At 46.5% G+C, this 23,565-nt stretch overlaps 5 protein-coding genes, 2 long non-coding RNA genes and 1 other non-coding gene across 12 annotated transcripts in view; 5 read left to right on the top strand and 3 right to left on the bottom strand.

Moving 5' to 3' along the window:
- Positions 1-2,051: 2,051 nt before the first annotated feature.
- Positions 2,052-2,123, top strand: Trnas-aga (transfer RNA serine (anticodon AGA)). Its single transcript has one exon. It is a non-coding gene; the product is annotated as a tRNA-Ser (tRNA).
- A 1,477-nt stretch (positions 2,124-3,600) lies between these two features.
- Positions 3,601-7,170, top strand: LOC135389863 (uncharacterized). The gene is made up of 3 exons (XR_010421607.1): positions 3,601-3,775; positions 5,168-5,243; positions 6,999-7,170. It is a non-coding gene; the product is annotated as an uncharacterized LOC135389863 (long non-coding RNA).
- Positions 7,171-8,241: 1,071 nt separating this feature from the next.
- Positions 8,242-9,695, bottom strand: LOC135388010 (U6 snRNA-associated Sm-like protein LSm8). The gene is made up of 4 exons (XM_064617279.1): positions 9,470-9,695; positions 9,253-9,293; positions 9,049-9,176; positions 8,242-8,389 (listed from the first exon to the last, which is right to left on the bottom strand). The coding sequence occupies exons 1-4, from the start codon at positions 9,498-9,500 to the stop codon at positions 8,299-8,301; spliced, it is 291 nt and encodes a 96-aa protein (XP_064473349.1). The 5' UTR covers positions 9,501-9,695; the 3' UTR covers positions 8,242-8,298.
- Positions 9,696-9,946: 251 nt separating this feature from the next.
- Positions 9,947-11,694, top strand: LOC135388007 (large ribosomal subunit protein uL2m-like). The gene is made up of 6 exons (XM_064617277.1): positions 9,947-10,042; positions 10,297-10,668; positions 10,732-10,850; positions 10,963-11,098; positions 11,159-11,337; positions 11,389-11,694. The coding sequence occupies exons 2-6, from the start codon at positions 10,350-10,352 to the stop codon at positions 11,629-11,631; spliced, it is 996 nt and encodes a 331-aa protein (XP_064473347.1). The 5' UTR covers positions 9,947-10,042; positions 10,297-10,349; the 3' UTR covers positions 11,632-11,694.
- Positions 11,695-11,957: 263 nt separating this feature from the next.
- On the top strand, positions 11,958-16,313 carry LOC135388005 (carnitine O-palmitoyltransferase 2, mitochondrial-like). The gene is made up of 13 exons (XM_064617275.1): positions 11,958-12,051; positions 12,145-12,211; positions 12,321-12,361; positions 12,419-12,627; positions 12,688-12,747; positions 12,809-12,912; positions 12,979-13,112; positions 13,244-13,446; positions 13,587-13,860; positions 13,926-14,125; positions 14,208-14,377; positions 14,445-14,670; positions 15,766-16,313. Exons 2-13 carry the CDS (start codon positions 12,161-12,163, stop codon positions 16,095-16,097), a joined length of 2,004 nt encoding a protein of 667 aa, XP_064473345.1. The 5' UTR covers positions 11,958-12,051; positions 12,145-12,160; the 3' UTR covers positions 16,098-16,313.
- Positions 15,635-18,850, bottom strand: LOC135388011 (uncharacterized). Its single transcript, XR_010421276.1, has 2 exons — positions 18,477-18,850; positions 15,635-16,080 (listed from the first exon to the last, which is right to left on the bottom strand). It is a non-coding gene; the product is annotated as an uncharacterized LOC135388011 (long non-coding RNA).
- LOC135388006 (uncharacterized) lies at positions 18,482-22,019 on the top strand. The gene is made up of 4 exons (XM_064617276.1): positions 18,482-18,813; positions 19,518-19,780; positions 20,237-20,542; positions 21,595-22,019. Exons 1-4 carry the CDS (start codon positions 18,528-18,530, stop codon positions 21,952-21,954), a joined length of 1,215 nt encoding a protein of 404 aa, XP_064473346.1. The 5' UTR covers positions 18,482-18,527; the 3' UTR covers positions 21,955-22,019.
- LOC135388004 (inositol 1,4,5-trisphosphate receptor type 1-like) overlaps positions 22,009-23,565 on the bottom strand; it is a 37,076-nt gene continuing 35,519 nt past the window's right edge. For all 5 annotated transcript variants that reach the window (XM_064617270.1, XM_064617272.1, XM_064617273.1 and 2 more), the window contains one exon: positions 22,009-23,441. In XM_064617270.1, coding sequence (XP_064473340.1) covers positions 23,358-23,441 — 84 coding nt within the window. In that variant the 3' untranslated portion in view covers positions 22,009-23,357. The remainder of the gene's footprint in view (positions 23,442-23,565) is intronic.

Below are 23,565 nucleotides of genomic sequence, written 5' to 3'. Positions count from 1 at the left end.
TTTCGTTCGTTATTGTGTGGTTTGGTGTTGTATGGTTCTCGTTTGACTTTTTTCCATTATCGTATCATGTTCTACGAGTGTCTGTGTCTGTTCTCTACAATAAGACCTCGATCCTTATTTTGAAGGGGTTGATTATTTTATTCACCACATCACCTCCAGCAATGGGTTGGAGTATCGCCCCTGGCAATTCCTCATCTTCATCCCCATTCCTCATCTTAAAACAGCGTTGTTGTTACGCGTGTGTTGCAGTTGTTCAGCTGTCAGCGCAGTTCTTACAGAAATTCGAAGCCCTGTGCACGATGAGCTTGCACATGCATGACTTATTACACATTCTGTAGGAGCGACTTCATTTACGAGGTTAACACAGCACTTTATTTACTTCCACCCTACCTCACAATAAGAAAAGTGCAGCAAACTGGCATATCTAGCTTCGCATTGCTGCAAGCGATACCGAGATAAAATTGGATGAAACGGCATAGTAACTTCACTGTAAACATGACATGTACAAATAAAAAATTGAAAAAATTGAAAAATTGAAAAAAAAATCCTCAAAATGAAGAGCTTACCTGTGACAAGTTATCCCCCTTCCTGCGTCCGTGCGTGAAGTGCAGCCAAAACTGCAACAAGCTGGCATGGCATGCCCACTAATTTAAAGCAAATTTTAAATTGGGCAGCCCCGCTTGAACTAAATGCAGACGACAGGAGGCCTTGGGCCCACCAATATGGCGGCCGGTGACCACGCTCTGGCCCTATGCGCGATCCAGCCATATACTATAGAGATCAGTGGTTCTCTCCCTTGAGCTGCTGAAAACGGGAGGCGTACCGGCTATTTTTGTGGCAATTATGAGCTTCGTAATGTCATCGGAACGACGTACCCCCCGTTCCCAGCAAGTAAGGGAAAGAACGATGTCACCCGGGATGATGGTTGGCTACCAGCGTGCTATGGGGTGAAGTTCATTGTACTGTGGATGATGTCCTACACCCCAAAGGCTCTTTCACGGAAAGACACTCCAAAATTCGCAGCCTCGTCTACTTTCTCCAGGAATCTGGCCTCGCTCAAAGGCTATAAGTACTGCTCGGACTTCTCGGCAACTCTGCAGTGACTGCCCTAATTTTTCAATTTCGGCCGTCACCATTCCTTCATTTGTTATCACACCATACCGTCTCGTCCAGGCTACAGTGGTGACGCAGCCCACATACGTGAAGCCGACAAGGGCAAGTGGGTTCGCCACCACGAGTGTTCAGAGTGTAGCCCTAGAAGATTCGTTTCCGTTGAAAACATTATGTCCTGTGTGCATTCCCTCACACACACTGTGGACCTCACTGTCGCTCCGACTGTCGACTGGACCAACTTTTCTTGCTGACCCAGAAGTAAAAAGTGATATACGCTAACAGGCTGTCAGAACAACGTTACCCACCACACACTGTAGGCCGGACAACCGGGAGACATGCTTTTCGACCGTGCTTCTGGACCATACACGCAGCGACCGAGCGTCCGACCACATGCGCTGCACCAATTGCCAACAACTCTTTAGTACGAAGACGCACTGCAGGAGTTAAATCTTAACTGGGCATGGGCGTTCCCGGAATTTTTTCCAAAAGTGGGTGGGGGGCAAAGTGCTTATTCCATAGGGGGCATAGCGTGCATCCCCCTCACGTTCTTTCCTGGACGCTGCGGATTGTGCGGGTGTTCGGAGGATTATGTTAGTATTACGACACCTGAGAAACATCATGATGACCTACGAATAAAGAGCGCACAATTTTCGCGAGTGACCTCAAAGCTTCAAGGGGGACTGCCGGCTTTGCCCTACTCTCGCCACTGCCCATGTAACTCGGGCAATCTTAACCCTTGCGATCGTCATATGCACAGCGAGCTTGGAGAAGGAAGTCAAGAGACGCGTAGCACCTCTGAAGCTGTTTTCCGGGCGTAAGGTTTCGCCAAACGGAACACCCATCCTTTGTGCGGTTTGCACCATCTTGAAACAAACTTGTAATCAGCCTAGAGTGCTCGAGGAAATGGACAGAGGACAAAGGCTGGGCCACTCACGCAAGCTGGTGTGGTGCAGCGGTTAGCATATCTGGTCAGAGATCAGAAGACCCGGGTTCGATTCCTGGTGTCAGCATCTCTTTTCCCTGAGTTGTTGCAATTCGTTTAGCAGCCCTCTAGCCACGAATGTCCTGGCGCTGGAGGCCTCCATGTTGAGTTCTATAAAAGGTTCACCGTAGTTAATGCGAGCTCCACTACCGATGCTTTAAATTGATAACTGTCCTGTGGGTACTTTGGGGCAAGATTGTGTTGATTTGTGGAGTATTTGTGGCGGGAGTTCTATTAGAAGAAGTACCCTCGTAGGAGAATACTGAACGAATGGTTGGTTGCTTAGTGATGTCCAGGCTTGGTCACGGCATGCTCCTGGTATTGATTTCGCGCTGTTCGAGCTCTAATAGTTGTTGTACCGACATCTGTCCCTCGTGTGATGCTCAGACCTTACAAGACACCTTTTTGGGTAGTCATAACCCGCCTTTAGAGCCTATTAGCTGACCTATAGGTCAGCTATAGGTCAGCTATAGGTCTATAGAGGCGTATCTAGAGGGGAGGGTCAGAATGTACTGACCCCCTCGGCAATTTCTGTCTTCACATAGTGTTTAGTTTACCTAGATCGTGTATCTGCCATGCTGGCCAAGGCTGGACACCCCCTCTCAGAAAAACCCTGGATCCGCCCCTGAAATGTCCCTAGAACCGAAACCAGTCGGCCAGATCCAGCGAAAGCATAACAACAATGTTTCACCGTTGATTAGATTAATGAGGATAATGATTCATCGCAGGACACGGAAATTAAAGTGCCACCACTATGAACTAAAAAAAAAAATATTTAGTACTTTTAGTGAACCTTACTCAAAGATTCAGTATGCAAAATACAATTATCGTCAGGGAACATTGTACGCTTGAAGGTGACGTCACGGAGTCTCCCAGTTGCTACGACCATGTCATAATCGGCAGATCCTATAAGGAACCCGTCCGCACGATCCGCTAGGGGCGCTACTCATCGGCCCGCGAGATGTACTCGATTGGACAATGGAAATTTGAATTTCGAACGCACAGAAGCGGACGTACGACTACCGTAGCAGACGACAGCAACAACTCCCATGAAAACGCCTAGAATTATGTTGATAATCAACTTTAGAAAGAAGCATCTCTCGTGAGACATCCACCGCTTGTACAAAAATACTAAGGTAAGCGAAAGTACAAAGTACTGTAGAAACTGAGGAAGAAATAACCGGGCCGATGAGTAGCGCCACCGCTAGCCTCAAAATGCGGCGCTGAGAGGGGGTCCATACGACATGGTCGCTTTAGGAGGTCGTGGTTGTTATATGGTCTTTTTCCACTGGGTGTCTGCCTGGCTCGGTAACCCGCCCGCAAAAATGGCATCACATCTTTTAAAAAATGTCAAGGGCACTTCCGCGTAGCTTCGCCGACTAGAATTCGGTTGTTTTCATGCCATTTGGTGCAGGTCTTTCTCCACTTTCATCAGGCTTTTCTCTCCGCCCCATTACGCCTCGTCTACCCGACGCTTCTTTTTGCGAGAATGTCACGCTTTTGAAGATGGATGACAACGAGGATCACAAAACACAAACATGTGCTCATATTCCACGTATACCCGCATGCGAGCTTTATTCCCCGGTTTCTTTATAAAGTTATACGACACAGACCTCTTGTCCATGATGTGCAGCCAAGTCAGCGTTGGTTTATGTTTTCTCGCCCTGGCTGCTCTTTCTTGTAAGTATATACTGTAAGCCTTGAAAGTTGCACCGTGTACCGTGTCGTCGTGCGTCTTGGAGTACCATTTTCAAGAAGATCGTGGTGTGCCGGCGTCTCTTTGCACGTGATCGAATTATAATGTATTTTGTGACGTGGGAGTCGTGGTTGTGATCTGGAAACTTTCGATGTCGTACATTGCCGAAAGCACATACACGTAACCTGATATCCGGTCCTTTTGATCCGAGAGAACGTGTTATCGTAGACGATTATATATATATATATATTTTTTGTAAATGAAGTATAATTCAATTTCAATTTATCTCCATTTCAAGTATACCCTCCGGAACTCGCAGTCACCTAATTTATGTCATTACCTGACATTCTATTCTCCGAAAGTATTGTTTCTCTATGTGACGCGGAGGAATTATTATAAAACTAATTTCTAGTTTTGAGAAGTATGACGCTGTAGGGTGCGAAGTCTACCACGCGCCTGGCAACACTGGCTGCTACTCGGAGGGTCATTTCCGTCTCCTTACTACGGTTGCGCGCGTTCAGACGAACGACGTACGTCCCACGGAATATTCTATTGAAAGAAAAAAAGCAAAAAATTGCTGATGAGGCGGAAGTTCTACCGTGCTTTATGTCGAACATTCGCAGAGCTCTGGAATACCGGTAGTGCCGTATTGGGCACATAGCAGACGACAGCATCGGCCTTGTCGTCTGCTACGGAATATGTTGTGGCTGCGCCGCAGGATATTCCTCATGGTTAGAAGAGCACGAAAAGACATGACGTTGAGCACTCGCATTCACGTGACAGCACAAAACTATAACGTTTTGTGCACCCTCCGCTGAAGCATTCTGGGGAATGTTGGTCCTGTGAAGACAACACGGTTCCTGGAAGTCTTCTAACGTGACGCAGCGAGTGAATGCCGGGAAGGTGGTCTCGCACATTCTTCGAGGATACGAAACTATGAATTTTTTCAGGTTTTTTTTTCCTAAAACTTGTGAAAGCGGCTAATGTAATAAATAATCTATTCTAATCTAATAAAGCTGACTTTGTATTTTGCGTACTAAGTCTCTAAACAAGGTTGACTTATAATTATAATACAAAACAAGATAAATATTTTAGCCCGTAGTCAGCCGTAATTCAGTTTAGTTTGGTCTTTAATTGGCGACAGGGCGAGCTAGAATCTTAACAACTGTGCTGTGTACCAGTGTTCGCTGCGCAGACCAGATTCTGCTTTCGGTTGCGCAGAAAAAGAAAAAGAAATGCCGCGCGAACTTTGCAAAACAAAATTACATATACTACATCGAGGCACAAGGCGAACCCACTTTCGGTGTATATTCAGTGCCTCGAAGATTGTACCCTACGCTAGCACAAACTTCAAATCATCGCCGACTTCCTTGCAGGTTGCCAGATCGAAGACTTTGGCAATATTGTGACTAACATACAGACAAACGTGGGAAGCGGACAGAACGTGACAGGGTACGTTGACATTGCGGTCTTTTATAAAAGAGCGTTATGCGGGTTCCATGAAGTCGGCCACGTGTTCACCCTTAATAGATTTCACCTGAGACCAAACGCCCGTATCGCAGGCAAACGGCGTAGTCCTCAAAACGAGGCTTCATTCTGCCGACGCATTGTACAGCCAAGGATGGTACATGTCCGCCTGTCCCCGACCAGTGATTTCCCCAGAAATCTACCTTTGGGGGAGGTTCGAGCTTCGAACGGGGGCATAAATCTACCTCTGGGGGGCATATGTATTGGTAGCCCGAGCTGTGTTAGACAAACTCAAAAATTTCAGGTGTGTGATGCAAGCTAAGGAGTGTGTACACCCTCCTTGGGGGTCTCCTCCTTGAGAGTAATTGCACTCTCCAAAAGAGAGTGATACATGCGGCAAGGAAAAGGAGTTAAAGTACACTTTTTTTATGGAGTGTAGCCGCATTACTCCAAGTCGGAACAAGTAGTGCACTGACTTCGACACTATGGGACTTTGCAAGAGGTCCAATTTCTGATTCGTCAAATCCCTTCACGGCAGGTACCTTGGTACCACAGGCGACGGCTATGCGGTAACCTAGACTCTTGAAGAAGAAAAAAAAAACTGCTGAGAAGATGTCAGTTGTTCGTGGACGTCGCATCGCAGGGCACAGGAAAACTGCAACAACTTTATTTTAAGATGACGAATGGGAAGTTTCATCGCCAAGGGCGATACTCTACCCCATTGCCGGTGGTGGTGTGGGGAATGAAATAATGAGCCCCTTCACAATAAGGATCGATGCCCACTGTCTAGAAGCCAGGGGTGTCACAAGGCGCCGCAGAATGGAACGACGCGGTCTCCTCTGAGCAGTGTAATACAGGCCCGCTTCCGATACGAGAGAGCTGCTTCTGCGGCGCTGTCGGCCTGCTCGTTCCCCACGACACCACAATGGGCTGGAACCCACGGGAGAACAAGCCTGTGGCCTGCTTCGTACACAGGGTGGTAAGCCATTAACACATCCGTGACTAGGGGTGCGGATGAGCCTCGTATGCCGGAATTTCCAATAGCTTGCAGTGCAGATTTTGAGTCAGTGAAGACACACGGCACAGGATTGGCTGGGGTTGTATACTGTTGGTTTCCTCCTGGTGGCCTCTTGAAAAGGGTGAGCCGTAGGCCGGTCTCTGAAGACTTTGCTTGTGAGGCCTTTTCCAATGACAGTAAGGGTCGTAAAACCCAGTAGAAGACACTGCACTTGGTAATGCTGCAATAAAATTACTCCGGTAAGGCGGAACTCTGCAGCATCGTGCCGTTCTTACGTTGAACACGGGTACAGAGGGCAAATATCGTAGTCGTCAGCACTCTCACGAATAGTACCATGTATCACATGCGATACCACAAACGTCCGTGGAAATACCGCATCAGCTTCTTACATATTTCCACATAACGCCGGCGAATGCACGTTGGTGTGGAGGGACCATTTCAGTGGAGCAGGCAGTGTGGGTCAACCCCCATCCGAAATCGCACCTTGCGTAGTGCATTTGGGGAAAAGTAAACAAGGGGCAACCCTCCTCCCCACGCAGGGGCAGATCCAGACCCTCAGTTTGGGAGGGGAGGGTGAAGTCCCTATACAACCCCCCCCCCTCCCCCGAAATATTTTTCTGGACCATTTTACTCGCAGCACGCAGATACTGCCGATTTGTTTTTGTTTTTTTTATCATAGTTCCACATTAATCTTAAGCGATAATCTACCTGACATTTTGCAGTAACATGGGAGGTCCCGGAGGAAAGAATTCCAGCTTCCCATTCCCAGGACTTCCCGGATTCCCGAACATCGGAAACTTTGGCCGTAAGAAGCGTAGTGTCCCGAGGCATTGAGCTGGACACCCGCAAACAAGTTCATTAGCCAATAAAAGCTTTTTTCTTTTCTTTTTTTCACAGATTTGAATCGTGTTATTACACTGTGTTCTATCTCCAAGACACTGCACCACGTGCAGTGTCTCAAACTCTTCGTATCCTCGGTAGAGCATTTAGGAAAGAGAAATCGGGGGTGAAATCCTCCTCCCCATATAATGTTCCCACAGAACACCAACAAATACATTTTTCTGGCTATGCTAATGGTCAAAACATTTCCTTGTTTACTCACAAAAATCCATATTAAGAAAGAAAATGAATATATAGAAAGTGTCTATCGCTACAGTTTCGTGAGAATACTTTGTGCCGTAGAAATGCCAAGTAGTGCACTGTGGCACAAGGCTGTTGCTGAAATTCATCTAATAAAAATGAAGTGATCCGCAAATATGCAAAGTCACGTTGTGTGTTGAAGAGGATCATGATCCTGTTCAAAAGCACAAACGTGAAGTCTTTTCTTGAAGAGGGAATGTAAGAAAGGCCACCAAAGGTATATATTTTCCCATATAAGGTTCCAATTGACAATGGAGATTGTTGATGTCTCAAAGAGCACAGGTGATGTACCACAACACCAACATCACTCCAGATGAATGGGTCGCAACAAATGCAGCCGCAAGAGGCAAAACAGAGGTGGAGCCGCAGAGGAGCATAGAACCAGTGACCTCAATGTCACAAATTGAAGCTGGTACATATGAACTTTCTGCTGATAGGAGTCATGAATTGTAAGGTCATGAAGGCAAGGTAAGGTAAGGTCGATAAGGTAAGTCATGAATACATATACACGCATTACCTATATGCCGTCAAAGACATGAAAGACCACAACCATCAGGAAATATTTGTAGTATACTGTAATCCCGACAGAGGCATGGACCTATTGTGTGTGAATTCATAAATGCATTCTTAATCGTAACAATCACTTAGCGACACGATAAATTGCTTAGAAGAACAATGTTTTGAGGGCACAAGATGTGGATCCTATAGGCTGGAAGCTCATATAAGAAGCAATTTTTCTAACCCAACCTCCTCCAGGGTGTTCCATTTAGTTCTTTTACACCTTCAAAGTGTAGATGACAACAGGAGCAAGCAGGGAAAAAAAAGTAAAAAGGAGGAAATTATTTATACTTGTGACAAAAAAGACAACATGTACAGAACATTTCAATGAACAACGGCACTCAGGGGCTCCGCTTTTGTGTTGGAAAGATCCAACCTCATGTCGAGTTCGTCATCGATTTCTCCCACCACGACACTGAAATTGCGGGAAATTACATTAAAACAACATATTGCATCCACTTCTGCCACATGATGTGCATTCACACAAACGACAGACATTCCCCGGAATACTCCAGCGGAAGATGGGCGAAATGCCACAGCTTTCTGCTGCCATGTGAGTGTGTGCACCCAAAGTCGTGTCTTTCTGTGCACTTCTAACCATACGGAATATCTCCGTAGCAAGATGTTCCGTAGCAGACGACAGGGCCAATGATGCCATCTGCTATGTGCACAGTACACCATTCCCAATATTTCGACGCCACGTGAATTCTCGTCACAAGACACGGCAGAAACTCTGCCCTGTGAGCAGTGTTTTTCTTTTTTTTTCTTCTACCAGTAGAATATTCCGTGGGGACGTCACTTGTGTGAATACATGGACTGTGTATTTTGTGTGGTGTTTCGGTGCTGGTGCAATGCGGGCATGCGACAAAATCCTGTAAGTATAGCCCAGTTATCCCCTGATCATACTTCTTTCGAGCATCTTTTTCTTTACATTCTCCGCAGAAATTATGATATTCATCACTAAAGAGAACGCGGAGGGATTTCACACAGACTTCGCAGAACCGTCACAAACTACTCGCATCTCACCAGCAGCGCCACAGCCAATGGCTGTCCTTCAGTGGAAAGTTTTCTTACACATTGTCTCCTCGAATAATATACAAGCCCAGCACGACCTGTTCCACGCCATGATTCGAACTGTAAACCCGTTCGTGGCTTTCGTCCAATATCAAGTTGATGGTCTGGTCGAATCCTTTCAACGTACCCTGAAATAGGACGTTTCATCTAGCGCACAATTTACACAACGTTGGATCTACGACATGAGAGGGAAAATTATATTACCACGATGTTCCTCCCATCCGCGGTTATTATCGAAACCGTATCTTTTTCGTGAGTCAAGGCAATACTTGAAAATTAATTCAGTCATAGGAAAACACAAAGCGATCAACAGTGTACCGTTGGGTTGATATCAGAGCGCTGCAGATGCGTTTTGTGGGGTCTAACAAAAGCACAGTGAAAGTGTGGGGAATATATGCTCAGTTGCTAAATGAAAGGATACGGTTCACGTAGCTTTCTAAGGCCAGAGCCATTTATAACGCCGCAACGACGTTCTTTCCGATGCAACAAACTTGGAAACACGAACAATCCGCTGGGAGAACGATGTACATGTCGATGGGAAGCCGGTTACTGTTAGTGGTAATTCTCTTGATATAAGTATTACAATTTTTACACATAAAAGTATCTTGAACATGTTACGAAAACGTTACCCAGTTGTTGTGTGATAATTTTCACTATCAACTTTCACAGGAAAGCAGAAAGATCGCACGCGTCATGCGTTATTCTTCCACCCCATCCTATCGTTATCGTCTGCTAGGCTTTTCCTTGCGCGATTTAATCTAATTCGGACACGACCAATTTGCCGTAATTTTTTTTTTAATTTAGACGCTATTATTGACATATGTATTCGACTTAATACTGCGGCAAAATGACGTTACTTTCTTGAACTGCATGAAAGTCCGCAGGGGACTGCATTTGACGGCGTAGTTACATATGTTCAGAAATCATGAACAGCGGTGCACTTTACGCGGTAAAAGACTGCGGTGTCTGTGCAAAGAAAATGTGCAGATCTCAAGTAAGTTTGCATGAATATATTCGATAAGTGTCTGAGCAGGTCAAATCCAAGATCTTATACACAAATAGGAAACGCAACGCTGTTATTGCGTGATGCTTTACGCTGACTAAGGTGCAAATGACTGGTATACAGGAGTGAAAACCTGAGCTTTCGTGTATGTGTATTCAGTGTATGCGAATTCATAAATGCATTCTTAACCGTAATGATCACCCGAACTCAGTGTGTATGTGTATCCGTATGTGTATCCTTTGCAGTGAATAGCGGCTCGAGAACATCCTCTTTGAAAGTCTCTTAGAAATACGCGGAAATGGCCGGGTTCCTGGCAAACATCGCGAGGGCAACTGTATCGTCCGTGCTGACATGCCCCAGAGCGGTGATCCAACAGGTCAAACCATCCCCGCTGCTTTCCACCGCACTTGCCATGGCATCCGTGGACATGCAGTGTGGTCGTACCCGTACCATGCGGGCATCACGCAGGATCAGAGGCTACCCGCGTCCGTTACTCAAGAACATTGTCCGACCCGAGCCGTGTAAATACGGCTTCATCCCCCTGTTGCCCAAAGACGGAAAGTATACTACCGAGAAGCTTCCGATTCGCAAGCTCGGAGGTCGACACCCGGAAACAGGTGAACTTTCGATATGCGCAGCACACATACTGTTTGCTGAACATTCTTGCGTGCTTTTTGCAGGCAGAGTTGTGGTGTCCACGATTGGAGGAGGCATGAAACGTTATTTCCGCTGGGTCGACTACAAAAGGGTGGGTCCGGAGAGCGCATCTGAGACACTATTGCGAGAGAAGGTGTATCAGGTACAGTTCTGCCGAGCTCTAGCTCTATAGTGCCATGTAGAACGGGCCTTTGTGAAGAGATTATGTGGGACGCTCAACGTTTGTTTCTCAAGCCCTGTCATCTTGCCCTTAGGTAAGGTACGACCCCTGTCGAACGGCACGCATCGCTCTGGTAGCCAACGGAGACCAGAAGCGCTGGGTGATCGCAACACAGAACATCAAGCCGGGTGATACCATCACCACGAGTGGCCATATTCCGAGGATACCTGGTGAGGATAAACATTGCTTTTTGAGCGATAAAGAACCTTGCGACACAATTATTTCTGCAGTTCGCCCTAAGGAAGGCGATGCACACCCTCTTGGGGCTCTCCCTATCGGTACCATCGTGCACAACATTGAGAAGTATCCCAACGAAGGTGGAAGTTGGTGCCGGGCTGCAGGGGCGTCAGCGCAGATTCTAAGGAAGGTTGACAAGCGTGTCATTATCCAATTGCCTTCCAAAGTAGAGGTATACTCTGACCAGATCGTAAAGACCGTAAATAAGAAGTAGCACTTGCAGGTGTCCGTGAGCGAGAAGTGCATGGCCGTTGTTGGGCAGGTGTCCAATGCAGATCGCATGACCAAATTCTATCCCATTGGGAGCCCCAGGAGAATGCGCCGGTTGGGACATAGGCCGAGGTCAGGCTTCTGGCATCGAAAAGATGGTTACTGCGGGCGCAAGATCAGGCCACTGCCCCCGGTCAAGGTGTTTCCACTGAAGAAGCCTGCAAGAGAAGCCTACAACCTCGCAGCTCTTGACTAGACTCGTATATTTCATGGTTAGTTTTTACATGTTGAAAAATAAAAATCTGGTCCTCGCAAAGACCTTCATTGTTGTTGCTTTTTTAAAAACTTTTCACACCATTTTCGGAAATACAATATGCATGGCTGCAACGGTACTAGGTGGCGTTTGCTCACAGGTATGGTAACGTGATGCTCATAAGGATTGTGCGTTTTAGGCAGACTTCGCAGCCTTAGGACAGCACTGCTGCGGTTGTACGGGTTGTACGGATCTCCAAACTACACTTGGCAACAATGAGCTATAAAAGGAAGTTCAATCCAAAGTCAATCTGAGCCAATCCAGTTCCGTTTGTCGCCGCCTCGAATGAGGAAATAGCTGCAGTACTAGAGATTGCAGAACATTTGAGCTGTATTTGTTGTTGATCTCCATAACGTTCGAGTGGTAATCTGGCTATCTGATTCGATCTGACGTTTGTGTATTCTTCGGTTATCGCTTGTTCAGTTTTCGTCCTTCATTGGTGAACTACATTTGCAGCAGACGACAACATCAAATGGCAGCCTGCAGACTGGTTCAACGTTCCCGAGGCACTTTAAATAATCACGTATGTTGCTAGAATGTTACCGCGTGCCATGAAGCTTCATACGATATCATGGGTGGTATCAGCAAGCTAGTTCGCTGTATCGTCCAATCATGTCCACGTTCTATTGCAGCGTCCTTTCGGTCAATTCGAAAGACTATGTTCGACGAAAACGTAAGAAGTATGTGACGTTAAGGGCCGAAATACTGACATTTTGTGCAATCAACTCAGGTACGATGTCTCTTCAGCGGATTACCAGTACCTCCAACGCAGCATTGTGCCTACCATGCACTTTCAAAAGTCGCTGCCGAGATTGCCGATTCCGGAACTTGAAAAAACCTGTCAGCGGTACCTCGCTGCTCTGCAGCCTATTCTTAACGCTGACGAGTATGAGAGATCCCAGAAAGTCGTGGATAAGTTCCGGAAAGGCGAAGCTCTGGGTAAACCCCACGAATGAAATCTCATTTTACGTGATCACGGCTGTTTATATTCGTTTTCAGAACTGAACAAGATGTTGATAGCGAAAGACAAGGCTAACACACACACAAGTTATATCTCTGGTAAGCACTGCAGCGAAACCCGTTGGCAGTAACTGTTCTAATACGCCCCGTTTCGAACAAGGGCCCTGGTTCGACATGTACCTGAAGTCTAGGGTGCCACTTCCGCTCAATTACAACCCATTTATGGCTCTAAAAGATGATCCTAGGTCAGGATACAATGACCAAGTATGTAACATTGAAACGATTTTGTGTTCCGTTAGCATTCTTAAGGCTACGTCCATACTTTTTCAGCTGATACGTGCAACCAACCTTGTGGTGTCTTCACTGCGTTTCATGCGTTCTCTAAAGGCGGGCGTACTGGAACCTGTTGTCTATCATTTGGACCCGAAAAAGTCGGACACAAAGGCTTACAGGAGGATGATGAGGTAACACGAGCACACAACAACCAACTAATATAATACACCATCTCCCACCATTAAAAGAAGAAAAAAAGAAAAACAGACAGACACATTGTGCCCTGCTCAGAAACACATGACAGAGCATTGCTCGGCTGCAGGCTACTTCCGCAGAAAGTGTCTTGGTACGGTAGCTACCTCTACAAGGCGTTCCCGCTGGACATGAGCCAGTTCCAGAACCTCTTCTGCAGCACTCGAATACCAAATCCTGGTCGCGACCAGCTCTTTTGTGACCCTGACGCCAAGCACCTGGTTGTTCTCTACAGGGGACACGTCTATACAGTACAGGTGCTCGACAATAATGGTAACTGTGCCATTGTTTGCAGACTGAATGAGTCCGTGGCACTCACATTATAGTTTTTAATAGATAAATGAAAGTAGGGGTGTCAGGATTGAAAGGTTGAACGTCGACCTCCTGGACATTTTTGTGCTATTCCTGTTTAGGAAACGTCGTCTCGCCGGACCATGTCCACTCCTGTCTCGCCTACATACTGTCTGACAAGAGCCCGCCTCCTGCCACACCAGTTCCAGCACTGACTTCGGAGAATCGGGATCAGTGGGCCAAGGTTCGAGCTGAGTTAGAAGCGCAGGGTAATGCTGATGCGCTGCGGAAAATAGACAGCGCCATATTTGCTCTAGTCCTCGATGAGCAGAGTTTCAAGTCCGACAACCTCGAAGACTTGGCGCATAACTTCCTGCACGGTCCCGTAACTAATAGGTACCAGTGTGCAATGCGGTCTGTCAGATCCGTGCCGCGGTGAAGAATGCAATTTTTTATTGCAGGTGGTTTGACAAGTCCTTTTCGCTGATCATCACAAAGAGTGGCCAGGCTGCCCTGAATTTCGAACACTCTTGGGGCGACGGTGTGGCGGTTCTGCGCTACTTCAACGATCTCTTCAGCGATTCGACGCAGCACAGTTTCGTCTCTCCAGGTGAAAAGCCCAGTGGAGCCATTCAAGCTTCTGATTTTGTACAGAGAATAGGTGAGACCTCCATCATTTTGGAGTATGACACATTGAGCTGTCGTCCCGTGGCCAGCATGTTAGTTTCCTGTTGCCTCTGCAGAGTTCAGCACCAACCCGTCGATAGCGTCGAGCGTGGAGAAGGCACTGCAGAACTACCAGAAGGCAACGAGTCCCCTGCGTATAACGCCCTTCCTGTACCCCGCAGTGTCGAGGGATTTTATCAAGCAAAAAAACTTGAGTCCCGATTCAATAACGCAGCTAGTTTTTCAAGTAAGTATACGAGGCGACGAAGACAGCCGCTCTCGAATACGATAACGCTAAGCCTATTCCTTTGCAGTTGGCATTCTTCCTGCAGTACGGCTTCACGCCGGCTACGTACGAGGCTTGTAGCACGTCTGCATTCCGACACGGCCGCACAGAAACCGTCAGGGCGGCAACCATGGCCACCAAGCGGTGCGTGGAAGCATTTTGTGAGCCCGGAAAACTCAGTCCGAGCCGCGCCAGGGCCCTGATCGATGAGTGCACGAAAGTTCACAACCAGCTAACGAAGGAAGCCGCAATGGGTGAGAGAAGCCATTGATGTCGTAACAAGGGTGACTGAAAGGACTACGGAATCCTGTTATGATCACTAGCATCACAGTCGACAGTTGCACAGTAGATATCTCTCGATAGTTTGGGCAGCATTGTGAGGATCTAAAATGGTACGTCAAAGCACGTCAAGCAGGAAATAGTGGCAAAATTGCAAACATACTAAATAAATAAATACTAAATAATAAATAATTAATTAATAAATAAATAATAATAAATTTACACAAAAGAATAAATAAATAAATTATAAATCAAGGCAGGGCACGAAATATAGTCACTTGCTTTATAAACCATGTCACTGCTCAGCAGAGCGTCAAACCGGAACGGTTTTCGTTTTGTTTCGGGTTCAGGTTCGGCCATAAAGGTTCAGTTCCGTTTCAGCTCCGGAGTTCACATACATCGGTTCGATTAACCGGTTCAGAGGCTGTAAACCGGTTCGGAACCGGTTCAAGGTTCCAATGTGCTACAAAATTATGGGTACCCACTAAAAATGATACAAGATTTCTTAGTTACATTTTTTTTATGCATTTATTTCTGTTTTTCAACCAACAGGATCCCCTTTCATCCCTTCTCCGAGCAATGTGCCGCTAGTTTAGGCAAGCAGCCCACTCAATTCGCCATATCACCCCTCACCACACACCAACCCGAGCCAAACCGGTATCCCGGTCCGGTAACCGAAGTTTTTAGATCTGTTCGGTTCCGGTTCAGCTCCAAGATAGCGCTAGTAATTACAGTTCAGTTCCAGTTCAGTTCCAGCTAAAAACTACGGTTAATTCGGTTTTCGGTTCCGTTTCGGTTTGACGCTCTGCTGCTGAGGGTGGGTGAGAGAGCACTGCGTGGACACTGCAAGTGAAACTGTTTTGCCTTGTGGGGTAATCCAGCAGCACCCCAAAATGAAGAGCTTCTCCCAGAGAAGAAAAATGTGGAGACTTCCAAAACTATAGCACACAAATTTTAAGTACTCTGGCAAGGGAATGAGCATCGCAGATGAGCCACTAGATAAAAAAAAAAAGAAAAGATCACTGTAAGTTGTTGTACGAGGTTTCATAAGTCTCTCATGCTCTCTGCAGGCCAGGGCTTCGACAGACACCTCTTTGCACTGCGGGTGATGGCTGAGGAAAGAGGGGGGCAACTTCCCGAGCTGTATCGTGACCCAGGCTATGTCAAGGCCAATCACTTCATCGTCTCAACCTCAACCCTGTACGGAACTTCATTCAGCGGAGGAGGATTCGCTCCGGTGGTTCCGGATGGCTACGGGCTCAGTTACGGCATGCCGGAGGGCTACTTTGCTGTCGGGATCTCTTCGTACCATCCTCACAGGGACGGTCAAGGATTGAGGGATTGCATGAAGGAAGCGCTGGACCGTATTTGCAGTGTCCTCCTCGCTGAAGGAAGACAATAGGATATATAAAGTGGTGATAAGGTTTCAATTATTGGGACCATTTTTATGGTGATATTACTTAATTTTTTGTCGTTATTAATTTTGATTTAATAATATGGGGACTTACTGATACTGCTGGCAGTATTGATGAATAGATCATAATCATCATCCTCTGTTTTTCCTTGATCAAAGATTTGTATTAAAATTTTTCCCACACAATATATATTTTCTACTGCACAGTGTTTGCTCATTGCGCGGCATGACCATCCATGACTACCTTGAATAATAAGCAAGGCCCCAGGAATTCATCGCGGATCCTTGGTTCGACATGTAATTTCGCGGAATCACTTATTTTGCTCGAAGTTTCGCGAACATCCGATTGGGTCGAAGGACGCGATTGACTCGACGTGGACGGTTACCACTACGTGCAGCGTGGCAGGAGAAGTGCAAACGCTCACGCAAAAGATAGGGTCAGATAAACGCGGGTGCTGCGCACGCTCCCAACTGCTAGGTACACGTACGTGACCCTTCGACGTATTTACTCACATATTTTGCGCCATCGCATAATTTGCGCACCCCTAAAAATAACAAGCAAACAAAAAAATCGCGTAATTTGTGCGTCGTAGAAATGACAAGCAAACAAAATATCGCGTAATTTGCGCACCCCTAGAAATGACAAGCAAACAAAAAATCGCGTAATTTGCGCACCCCTAGAAATGACAAGAAAACAAAAAATCGCATAATTTGCGCACCCCTGGAAATGACAAGAAAACAAAAATTGCGTAATTTGCGCACCCCTAGAAATGACAAGAAAACAAAAAATCGCGTAATTTGCGCACCCCTAGAAATGACAAGCAAACAAAAAATCGCATAATTTTCGCACCCCTAGAAATGACAAGCAAACAAAAAATCGCGTAATTTGCGCACCCCTAAAAATGACAAGAAAACAAAAAAATCGCGTAATTTGCGCACCCCTAGAAATGACAAGAAAACAAAAAATCGCGTAATTTGCGCACCCCTAGAAATGACAAGAAAACAAAAAATCGCGTAATTTGCGCACCCAGGTTTTCGCGCGCGGAGATCTAGCACGCGCGCGTCTCAGTGACCGTGGCGATTGTTTTTCGCAACGCCGCTACCGAAGTTACTGCGGTTGCGGTGCTTTTGTTTGATTAGCGCACACTTTCGGGCGATGGTCAACTGACGCCATGGACGGTATACTGTCACTCGAACTACAAAACGCGGAAAGAAACGCTTGGCAAACACGCTATAGCACAACATGACAAAGTTGGCAAACATAGCGTGCTTTCGGATGTCAAGTGCGACTGGCGTCTTCCAGCAGCGCCTCGACGTACTTCACTGTATGAGCGGTAGCGGGCCGGCATTTTGCCTCCCGACCATCGGCGGTTGCGCGGTATTTGGGTACTTCGTTCGTGCTCGCGCAATGCAGTGATAACGTTAACAGTGAGTTTTAGGTATAACGTACGCTGTCGCGTAATGCGTAAAACCCGCCATTCAGGCGGGATACTACAGGGTTGCATCTATATATGCCATGACTACTGCCAGGATGGTCGAGAACGAATAAAAAATCGTATAGAAAAATCTATACATATGTCTGGAACATTATGGAGTCAATGCTGTACCTCGAGGGAGATTTCGCATGATTTCTGAGCACTTCTATCTTTCTTCTCTCTTTTCTTTTTGAAGAACAGAAAACGCGGACGCGTCAGATTTACCCCATTGCATTGCAAAATACATTCCCTGCTACTCTGGTAATAGCTGAAACAAAACCGCGAAAATCGTCCATTCGAAGCGCGAAAAGAAGAGGTGGTCAGGCCTCCCTTTCCTGTTTCTTTCTCGCTCTTATTTCAGATAACTATATATAAGATAAGATAACATGCTGCCGCGTTATCAGCAGAAGCTTGGAAACGGAAAAGTAAAATTGCATGGTATGTGGCCTCTTCCAAGATCTGAGCGGCCGGCAATTTGCGGTACCCGAAATTGTTTTCTTTCCTTTTTTTTTTTTTTCCACGCCGAGACTGGCAAGCGACTCGTGTTCGAATCTCCGCACTGTCTGAGGTTCTCCCCTGGGTTTTCCCGCAGACTTTCAGGACGTTTGGCAGAGTCCCCCCGAAGCCGGCCCAGGACGCATACTAAGCCCCTGTCCCCTCTCCACGTCCTGTATACCGCTCATAGCCACAGTTGCTTCGCGGCACTAACACGGAATTAAAAAAAAATTGAAATTCAATTTCTCACGAACTCAATTTGATAAAAGCGATCAGAAGCTAGATCTCCCCCGTCGGGAACCCCTGCACGACCGTTTAGGAAAGGAACAGTGCCCGTTTTGGGGTAATTCACCCTATTCATATCCCTTCTAAAATTTTCAGCATTCAATCTCCTTACCCAGAGGACGTAGACGAAGATGACGAAGTGTCCGCGCTCGGTGGACCCAACATGGCTGGGACTCCGGGAGCCGCTTTCGCGTTGCTAGCCGGAATAACCCAGGCCGCGGCGCACGAAATTCACGGGATTCACAATGTGAAACGAGACCACGACGAGCACGACGAACACGACGACGTCACGATATCGCACGTAGACTCCAACAGTCTTAACCTCATCATCGTCCTTGTCCTTATCGCGATACTGGTCGTTTTGATAGTTGTCGTGAGCATCGTCTGCGCGTCCTGGAACAGACGATCCGATTCGCACGTGTACACTCCAATGACTCCGTGGGGAAAGGGCAAGTATATAGCATGATTTTTCTTCCCTACATCGGCCCGTGGCGGATCCACCCCTCCCCCCCCCCCAAAAAAAAAAAAATCATTATGTTAAACATTTGGTTCCCTCATTTACCCTCTACCGCTACGCCCTTCGACAAATAACCCCCCCCCCCCCCCCCCACCTCCAAAGTGACAGTCTGGATCTGCCAGACACCCAGTAGATGATAGGGCTTCAAAGCATAAACGCGTGTGCAAAATCTTATATAAATGTGATTAAAAAGGGCACATTTTGGCAGTATCCAAATTGTAACAGGTGCAGTGACCACCAAAGAAAGTCAAAGAGCTGTCAACATAAATGGCATCAACAACAGCAATGATGACACACTGGATAATGTAAATGCACTAACATTTTGTATCCAAAAGTATACAGATACACAAATATAAATATCTCATTGACAGCACACTATGTACATTGCCTAAGACCAACTGAAGCACTTGACCCTCTCATTGACATTGCCTCGCTTAGCTTTGTATCGGCCAATACCACTCTAGACCCTGGAGCCTTGAAGGTTTCATTCTAAACCTAACTGCAGCACAAGCACTGCAGAATTCTGGCAGCATGCTTAACCACTTACTGCAATTGGGTTCTAACATCAGAAGATAAGACTGGAAGGAAATCAAGACCATGGCGAGATAAGGCGAGTAATTTTTTCTGCACGAACAGACATCTATCGACCTGCCCTGTGCCATCCGGAGTCCTGCCTGGAATCCATCGGACAGAGTCGCAGCTGTCACTGTGATAAGGGAGCTGACAAGTCTCGCACCTGCCGTTGGCACAGCGAGGTGATGAGGATAGACAGCAGTGAAGTGTGCAGCCAGTGTGCCAACCGAAACTACCAAGGCAAGAAAAGAAAGAAAATATACCGCACCGAGGTGTCCCTTACGAAGCTTACCCCTGACAAGGCATCCAAAGAATGTGCTGTGCAGGTAGCATATCTTCATCAACTTTTCTAAATTCGTGCGCGCGGCTCGTTTTATTGGTGTAGCTGCATGCTCTATGAAGTGCGCTTCGATAACAAATTACTCGGATGATAACAATCCGAATTGGTGTGTTATACATTGCTCGAAGTCGAGTGCAACAGATTTTCAATTGTAACAAGACATCTAGACCCTGATTATCATTATCATGGTAAAACTCCACGCCTCTTTGTAAGGAGGTGCGAGACATACTTACCTGTTAATTATCCCTTCTTCCGCAAGGATATCACCATTTGGCATCGCATCCTGCCTATTGAGATTTGGAAAGTGCATTTTTGTAAATGTTATTACAAAAGCAACATGCTCTGGAGACAAGTGTGGCCTTGTGCATCAGATATGTGAACTAAAGTATTACGAAGCATGCATTTACCACTTACAGTTAGGAATGGTTTCTCAACTTCCTAGGTCGACATTGAAACGAGCACAGTACCTGACCTTCCGAACCCAAAGCCCGGTGGTGGAAACGAGACGCTGTTTGGTGCTCATCGTAATGAAGCTGGGAACCCGGAGACGGTGCTCTTCACCACGGGCATCGTTCCGCCGGGACCAAGCGACAGGTCCCTCGTGAGATCGCAGTCGGCGGAGAGCAGCTTTCATCGTGCAAGACCCAACCACGTAATGCGACCTGCTAACGGACTGACTAAAAAGTCGTCCAAAGAATCTGCGTCCAACTCTGACCCTGGTCTAAAACGTACGCCGTCGAATTACCAAGTAAGGAATCGGGATATATAACGAAGCAAACAAGTACTTTTTCTAAGCCAGGACCTACTAGATTACAGCGACCATGTCATAATCGGCAAGCCCTATGAGAAGCCCGTCCGCAAGATCCGCTAGGGGCGTTACTCATCGGCCCGCGAGATATACATCGTGATTGGACAATGGAAATTTGAGTTTCGAACGCGCAGAAGCGGATGTACGACTACCGTAGCAGACGACAGCAACAGCTCTTATGAAAACGTGTAGAATGATGACGATAATCAACTTTAGAAAGAAGCATCTCTCATGGGACATCCACCGCTTGTACAAAAATACTAAGGTAAACTGAAGTACAAAGTATTGCAGAAATTCAGGAAGCAATAACCGGGCCCATGAGCAGCGCCACTGCTAGCTTCCAAATGCGGCGCTGGGAAAGGGTGCCTATGGCATGGTCGCTATAATCTAGTAGGTCGTCGTCTAAGCGCAATTCTTATTGTAATTATACCTCGAATCAATAGGCTGCATTGGGGGAGCTGGTACAGCTCAGGTCAACCTTAATAACCGCACTGGAAAAAATGTGGTCTCGTTCCCGAGCGCGAACAAGAATTTTGTTCACTTAACATTTCCCCAGCGCCTAAAAGGTGGCTGTTATCGCGCTCGGAAATGAGACAGAATTTTTTCCAGTGTTATTATTAAGGTTGACCGGAGCTGTACAGTGCTGGACAAAAGTTAACGGAACACGCTCGCAGCCAATTACTTACAATCGGAATTTTATACCAAGCACTTTTGTTCGCTAAGATCAACAGATAAAACTTGCCCTGTGGATATGCTTGCAACGCCCATTTGCAACCTTTATCAACTCCATGTGGCGCACGACTGCCAGATGCACAGTGTTGCCAACTAACGATGTCCCCCGAATGATTCTGCTTTGCTTACAGTTCACTAGCCAACATAGTAGTCTGCCCTTACATCATTTCTATGAAGTTGCACACAGTGTAGTTGTACTATGTGAACACTACACTGATACCTTATATTACTGCCAAACAAGTTGTAATCTGCTCCAATAGATTGTGCACGTCGCAACGCTGCACCAGTTTAAGCCGATCACCTGCCGGACAAGAGACGCCACAACAAAACAGGTCGGATCCACCGAGTTTCAGCTCACCAAGGATGGTCCCGCCTACCTAGATGACACTTCCGTTCTCCTGCGAACAAACGCCGCTGCACCTAGGGCCCTTCGTCGGCAAACGACGGCCAACGACGGCAGACGCCACGCGAAAATCCTAGATCAAAATGCTAATGAGGAATTGTCATCGTCGGGTTCTGCCGAGTCTGAGTCAAATTCTGAAAGTCCGCCGGATTTTGACGTCGCTGCCAGCGATTCCCAGAGTGCAAAGGCTTCGAAACAGTGGAGTCGAAGCAAGTGACAAGTCGCCACGTATAGTACCAATAAATGTTCGCACGCTTTGAGAACAAGCGAGGTATTATAATGGTTCGTTTTCCGTTTATTTATAGGCACGAGGTTTGACTGTGCAACGGGAAAAAACCACCGCCGTGTCGGAACAATATCAAACAATCCAAAGTATACAAAAATGTCCGGCGAACAGAACACGACATTCACATGAACAAATGGTGCTTTCGGAACGCTCCAGGGTTAATCTGGAAGCACACCGGAATGCGTTAATAAATCTCTGGGAAGGAGGACAACAGATTCTAAAACTTTCCAAAATACTATCTGGGCTATATTAATATAAACAACTCCTTTATAAATATGAACAAACAAACTTAACGTGGGATTAGAGTTCAAAGCAGAGCACCGAAACAGAAAGACACCGGTCACACAATGAAGAATCTGCTGTACGACGCACGTACTGTAAATATTGCCCTTTGCGAAAATAAAGTATGCAAAAATGGGTACCTATAGATATGTATGCCTTAATTCAAAACTGCTTATAGGCAACACCTATGTATGTATTGCAAATGATTGGTTACTCGTGATTGAATTGATTCTACTACGTGATCACAGCTTAGGGGAGACGTGCAACAGGTACCCACACAAGGTACCCACACATATCTGGGACACTGAGACTTAACACACAATAAAGAGAGAGAGAGAGAGAAAAAAAAAACTTGCTCTCCATATACAACACATTGTAAAACATGTGCTGGTTCCGTAAAAGACACCGTAAAATGTAAAACAGAGTTTAGAAAGAAGTGGTAATGGTCAAGCATACCGTCACCGGTGACAAAAATGCTTCCTATTCAAATTGTGCATTTCAGGTAGACAGGGTTTTTCAACGGGGTTCCTCGAGTGATGAATATACAGCTTTGTAAAACAGCACCAGTAACGCTGAATGAAAGTTAGCACACAAACTGTTAAGTAGTATAACCCCCAAACATCATTGCAATTTCATTGCTGAATGTTTTGTTCCCATCCACTGAAGTTATTGTATTTGTGCAATCTTGTAGTCCCCATCGGTACCCTTCTTCTGCTGTTTAGTTCGTTGAGCTCTTGGTCATTTTGTTACCGCAACATATTTGTGACACGCAAGTTGTTTTAACAGCTCATTTTCGTTGTGCCCTGTATAAATAACGGCAGTGCCACAAATTAAATCGGCCCCCCGAATGATAAAGGGTGCCCCCTGTGGTGGCAGACGACGCAGTTTATGCACTTTTGGCACTCTCCTTCTCACCACAGTGTCAAACATGGGTGGCGCATCGCACGAGGACATGACACGAAAGATCACATGGACGAGGCTCCCTGCCAAGAATGTTGGTTCCACAAAGCATCGAAAGACGAGGGAGGTGGAGCTCAATGGGTCTGGCTGCATCAGTACGAGGAAGAAAAAGCAGTCACGGCACCAGGTGGCGCAAGGAAGCCCCTTCGTTGTTTCTGCTTCCTATGTTCTGTCATCTGTAACGAAGGGCTCGCTGTTCAGTGAGACAAAGAAAATAAACAGCGGTATTTACGCTCGGAGACAATGGCGTACGAGAAGATTGCAGCCGCCAGGTTGACTGTGGAACGCGAATCGCGTTCT

This window comes from Ornithodoros turicata, chromosome 3 (assembly GCF_037126465.1).
Source record: "Ornithodoros turicata isolate Travis chromosome 3, ASM3712646v1, whole genome shotgun sequence".
Lineage (NCBI taxonomy): Eukaryota > Metazoa > Arthropoda > Arachnida > Ixodida > Argasidae > Ornithodoros > Ornithodoros turicata.
Note: the sequence above shows the minus strand (reverse complement) of the source record. Positions and strands in the feature narration are given on the sequence as shown.

Coding starts and splice junctions, on each gene's coding strand:
- LOC135388010 (XM_064617279.1), bottom strand. CDS start 9,500: ATGGCTCTGGCCTTAGAAAGCTACGTGAACC. Junction 9,294..9,469: donor CTTAGAAAGCTACGTGAACC/GTATCCTTTCAT, acceptor CTCACGAAAAAG/ATACGGTTTCGATAATAACC. Junction 9,177..9,252: donor CGGATGGGAGGAACATCGTG/GTAATATAATTT, acceptor GTCCTATTTCAG/GGTACGTTGAAAGGATTCGA.
- LOC135388007 (XM_064617277.1), top strand. CDS start 10,350: ATGGCCGGGTTCCTGGCAAACATCGCGAGGGCAACTGTATCGTCCGTG. Junction 11,099..11,158: donor CCATATTCCGAGGATACCTG/GTGAGGATAAAC, acceptor TTATTTCTGCAG/TTCGCCCTAAGGAAGGCGAT. Junction 11,338..11,388: donor AATTGCCTTCCAAAGTAGAG/GTATACTCTGAC, acceptor TAGCACTTGCAG/GTGTCCGTGAGCGAGAAGTG.
- LOC135388005 (XM_064617275.1), top strand. CDS start 12,161: ATGGCAGCCTGCAGACTGGTTCAACGTTCCCGAGGCACTTTAAATAAT. Junction 12,748..12,808: donor ACACACAAGTTATATCTCTG/GTAAGCACTGCA, acceptor GTTTCGAACAAG/GGCCCTGGTTCGACATGTAC. Junction 14,671..15,765: donor AACGAAGGAAGCCGCAATGG/GTGAGAGAAGCC, acceptor TGCTCTCTGCAG/GCCAGGGCTTCGACAGACAC.
- LOC135388006 (XM_064617276.1), top strand. CDS start 18,528: ATGGCTGGGACTCCGGGAGCCGCTTTCGCGTTGCTAGCCGGAATAACC. Junction 18,814..19,517: donor AATGACTCCGTGGGGAAAGG/GCAAGTATATAG, acceptor CTGCACGAACAG/ACATCTATCGACCTGCCCTG. Junction 20,543..21,594: donor GTACGCCGTCGAATTACCAA/GTAAGGAATCGG, acceptor CTGCTCCAATAG/ATTGTGCACGTCGCAACGCT.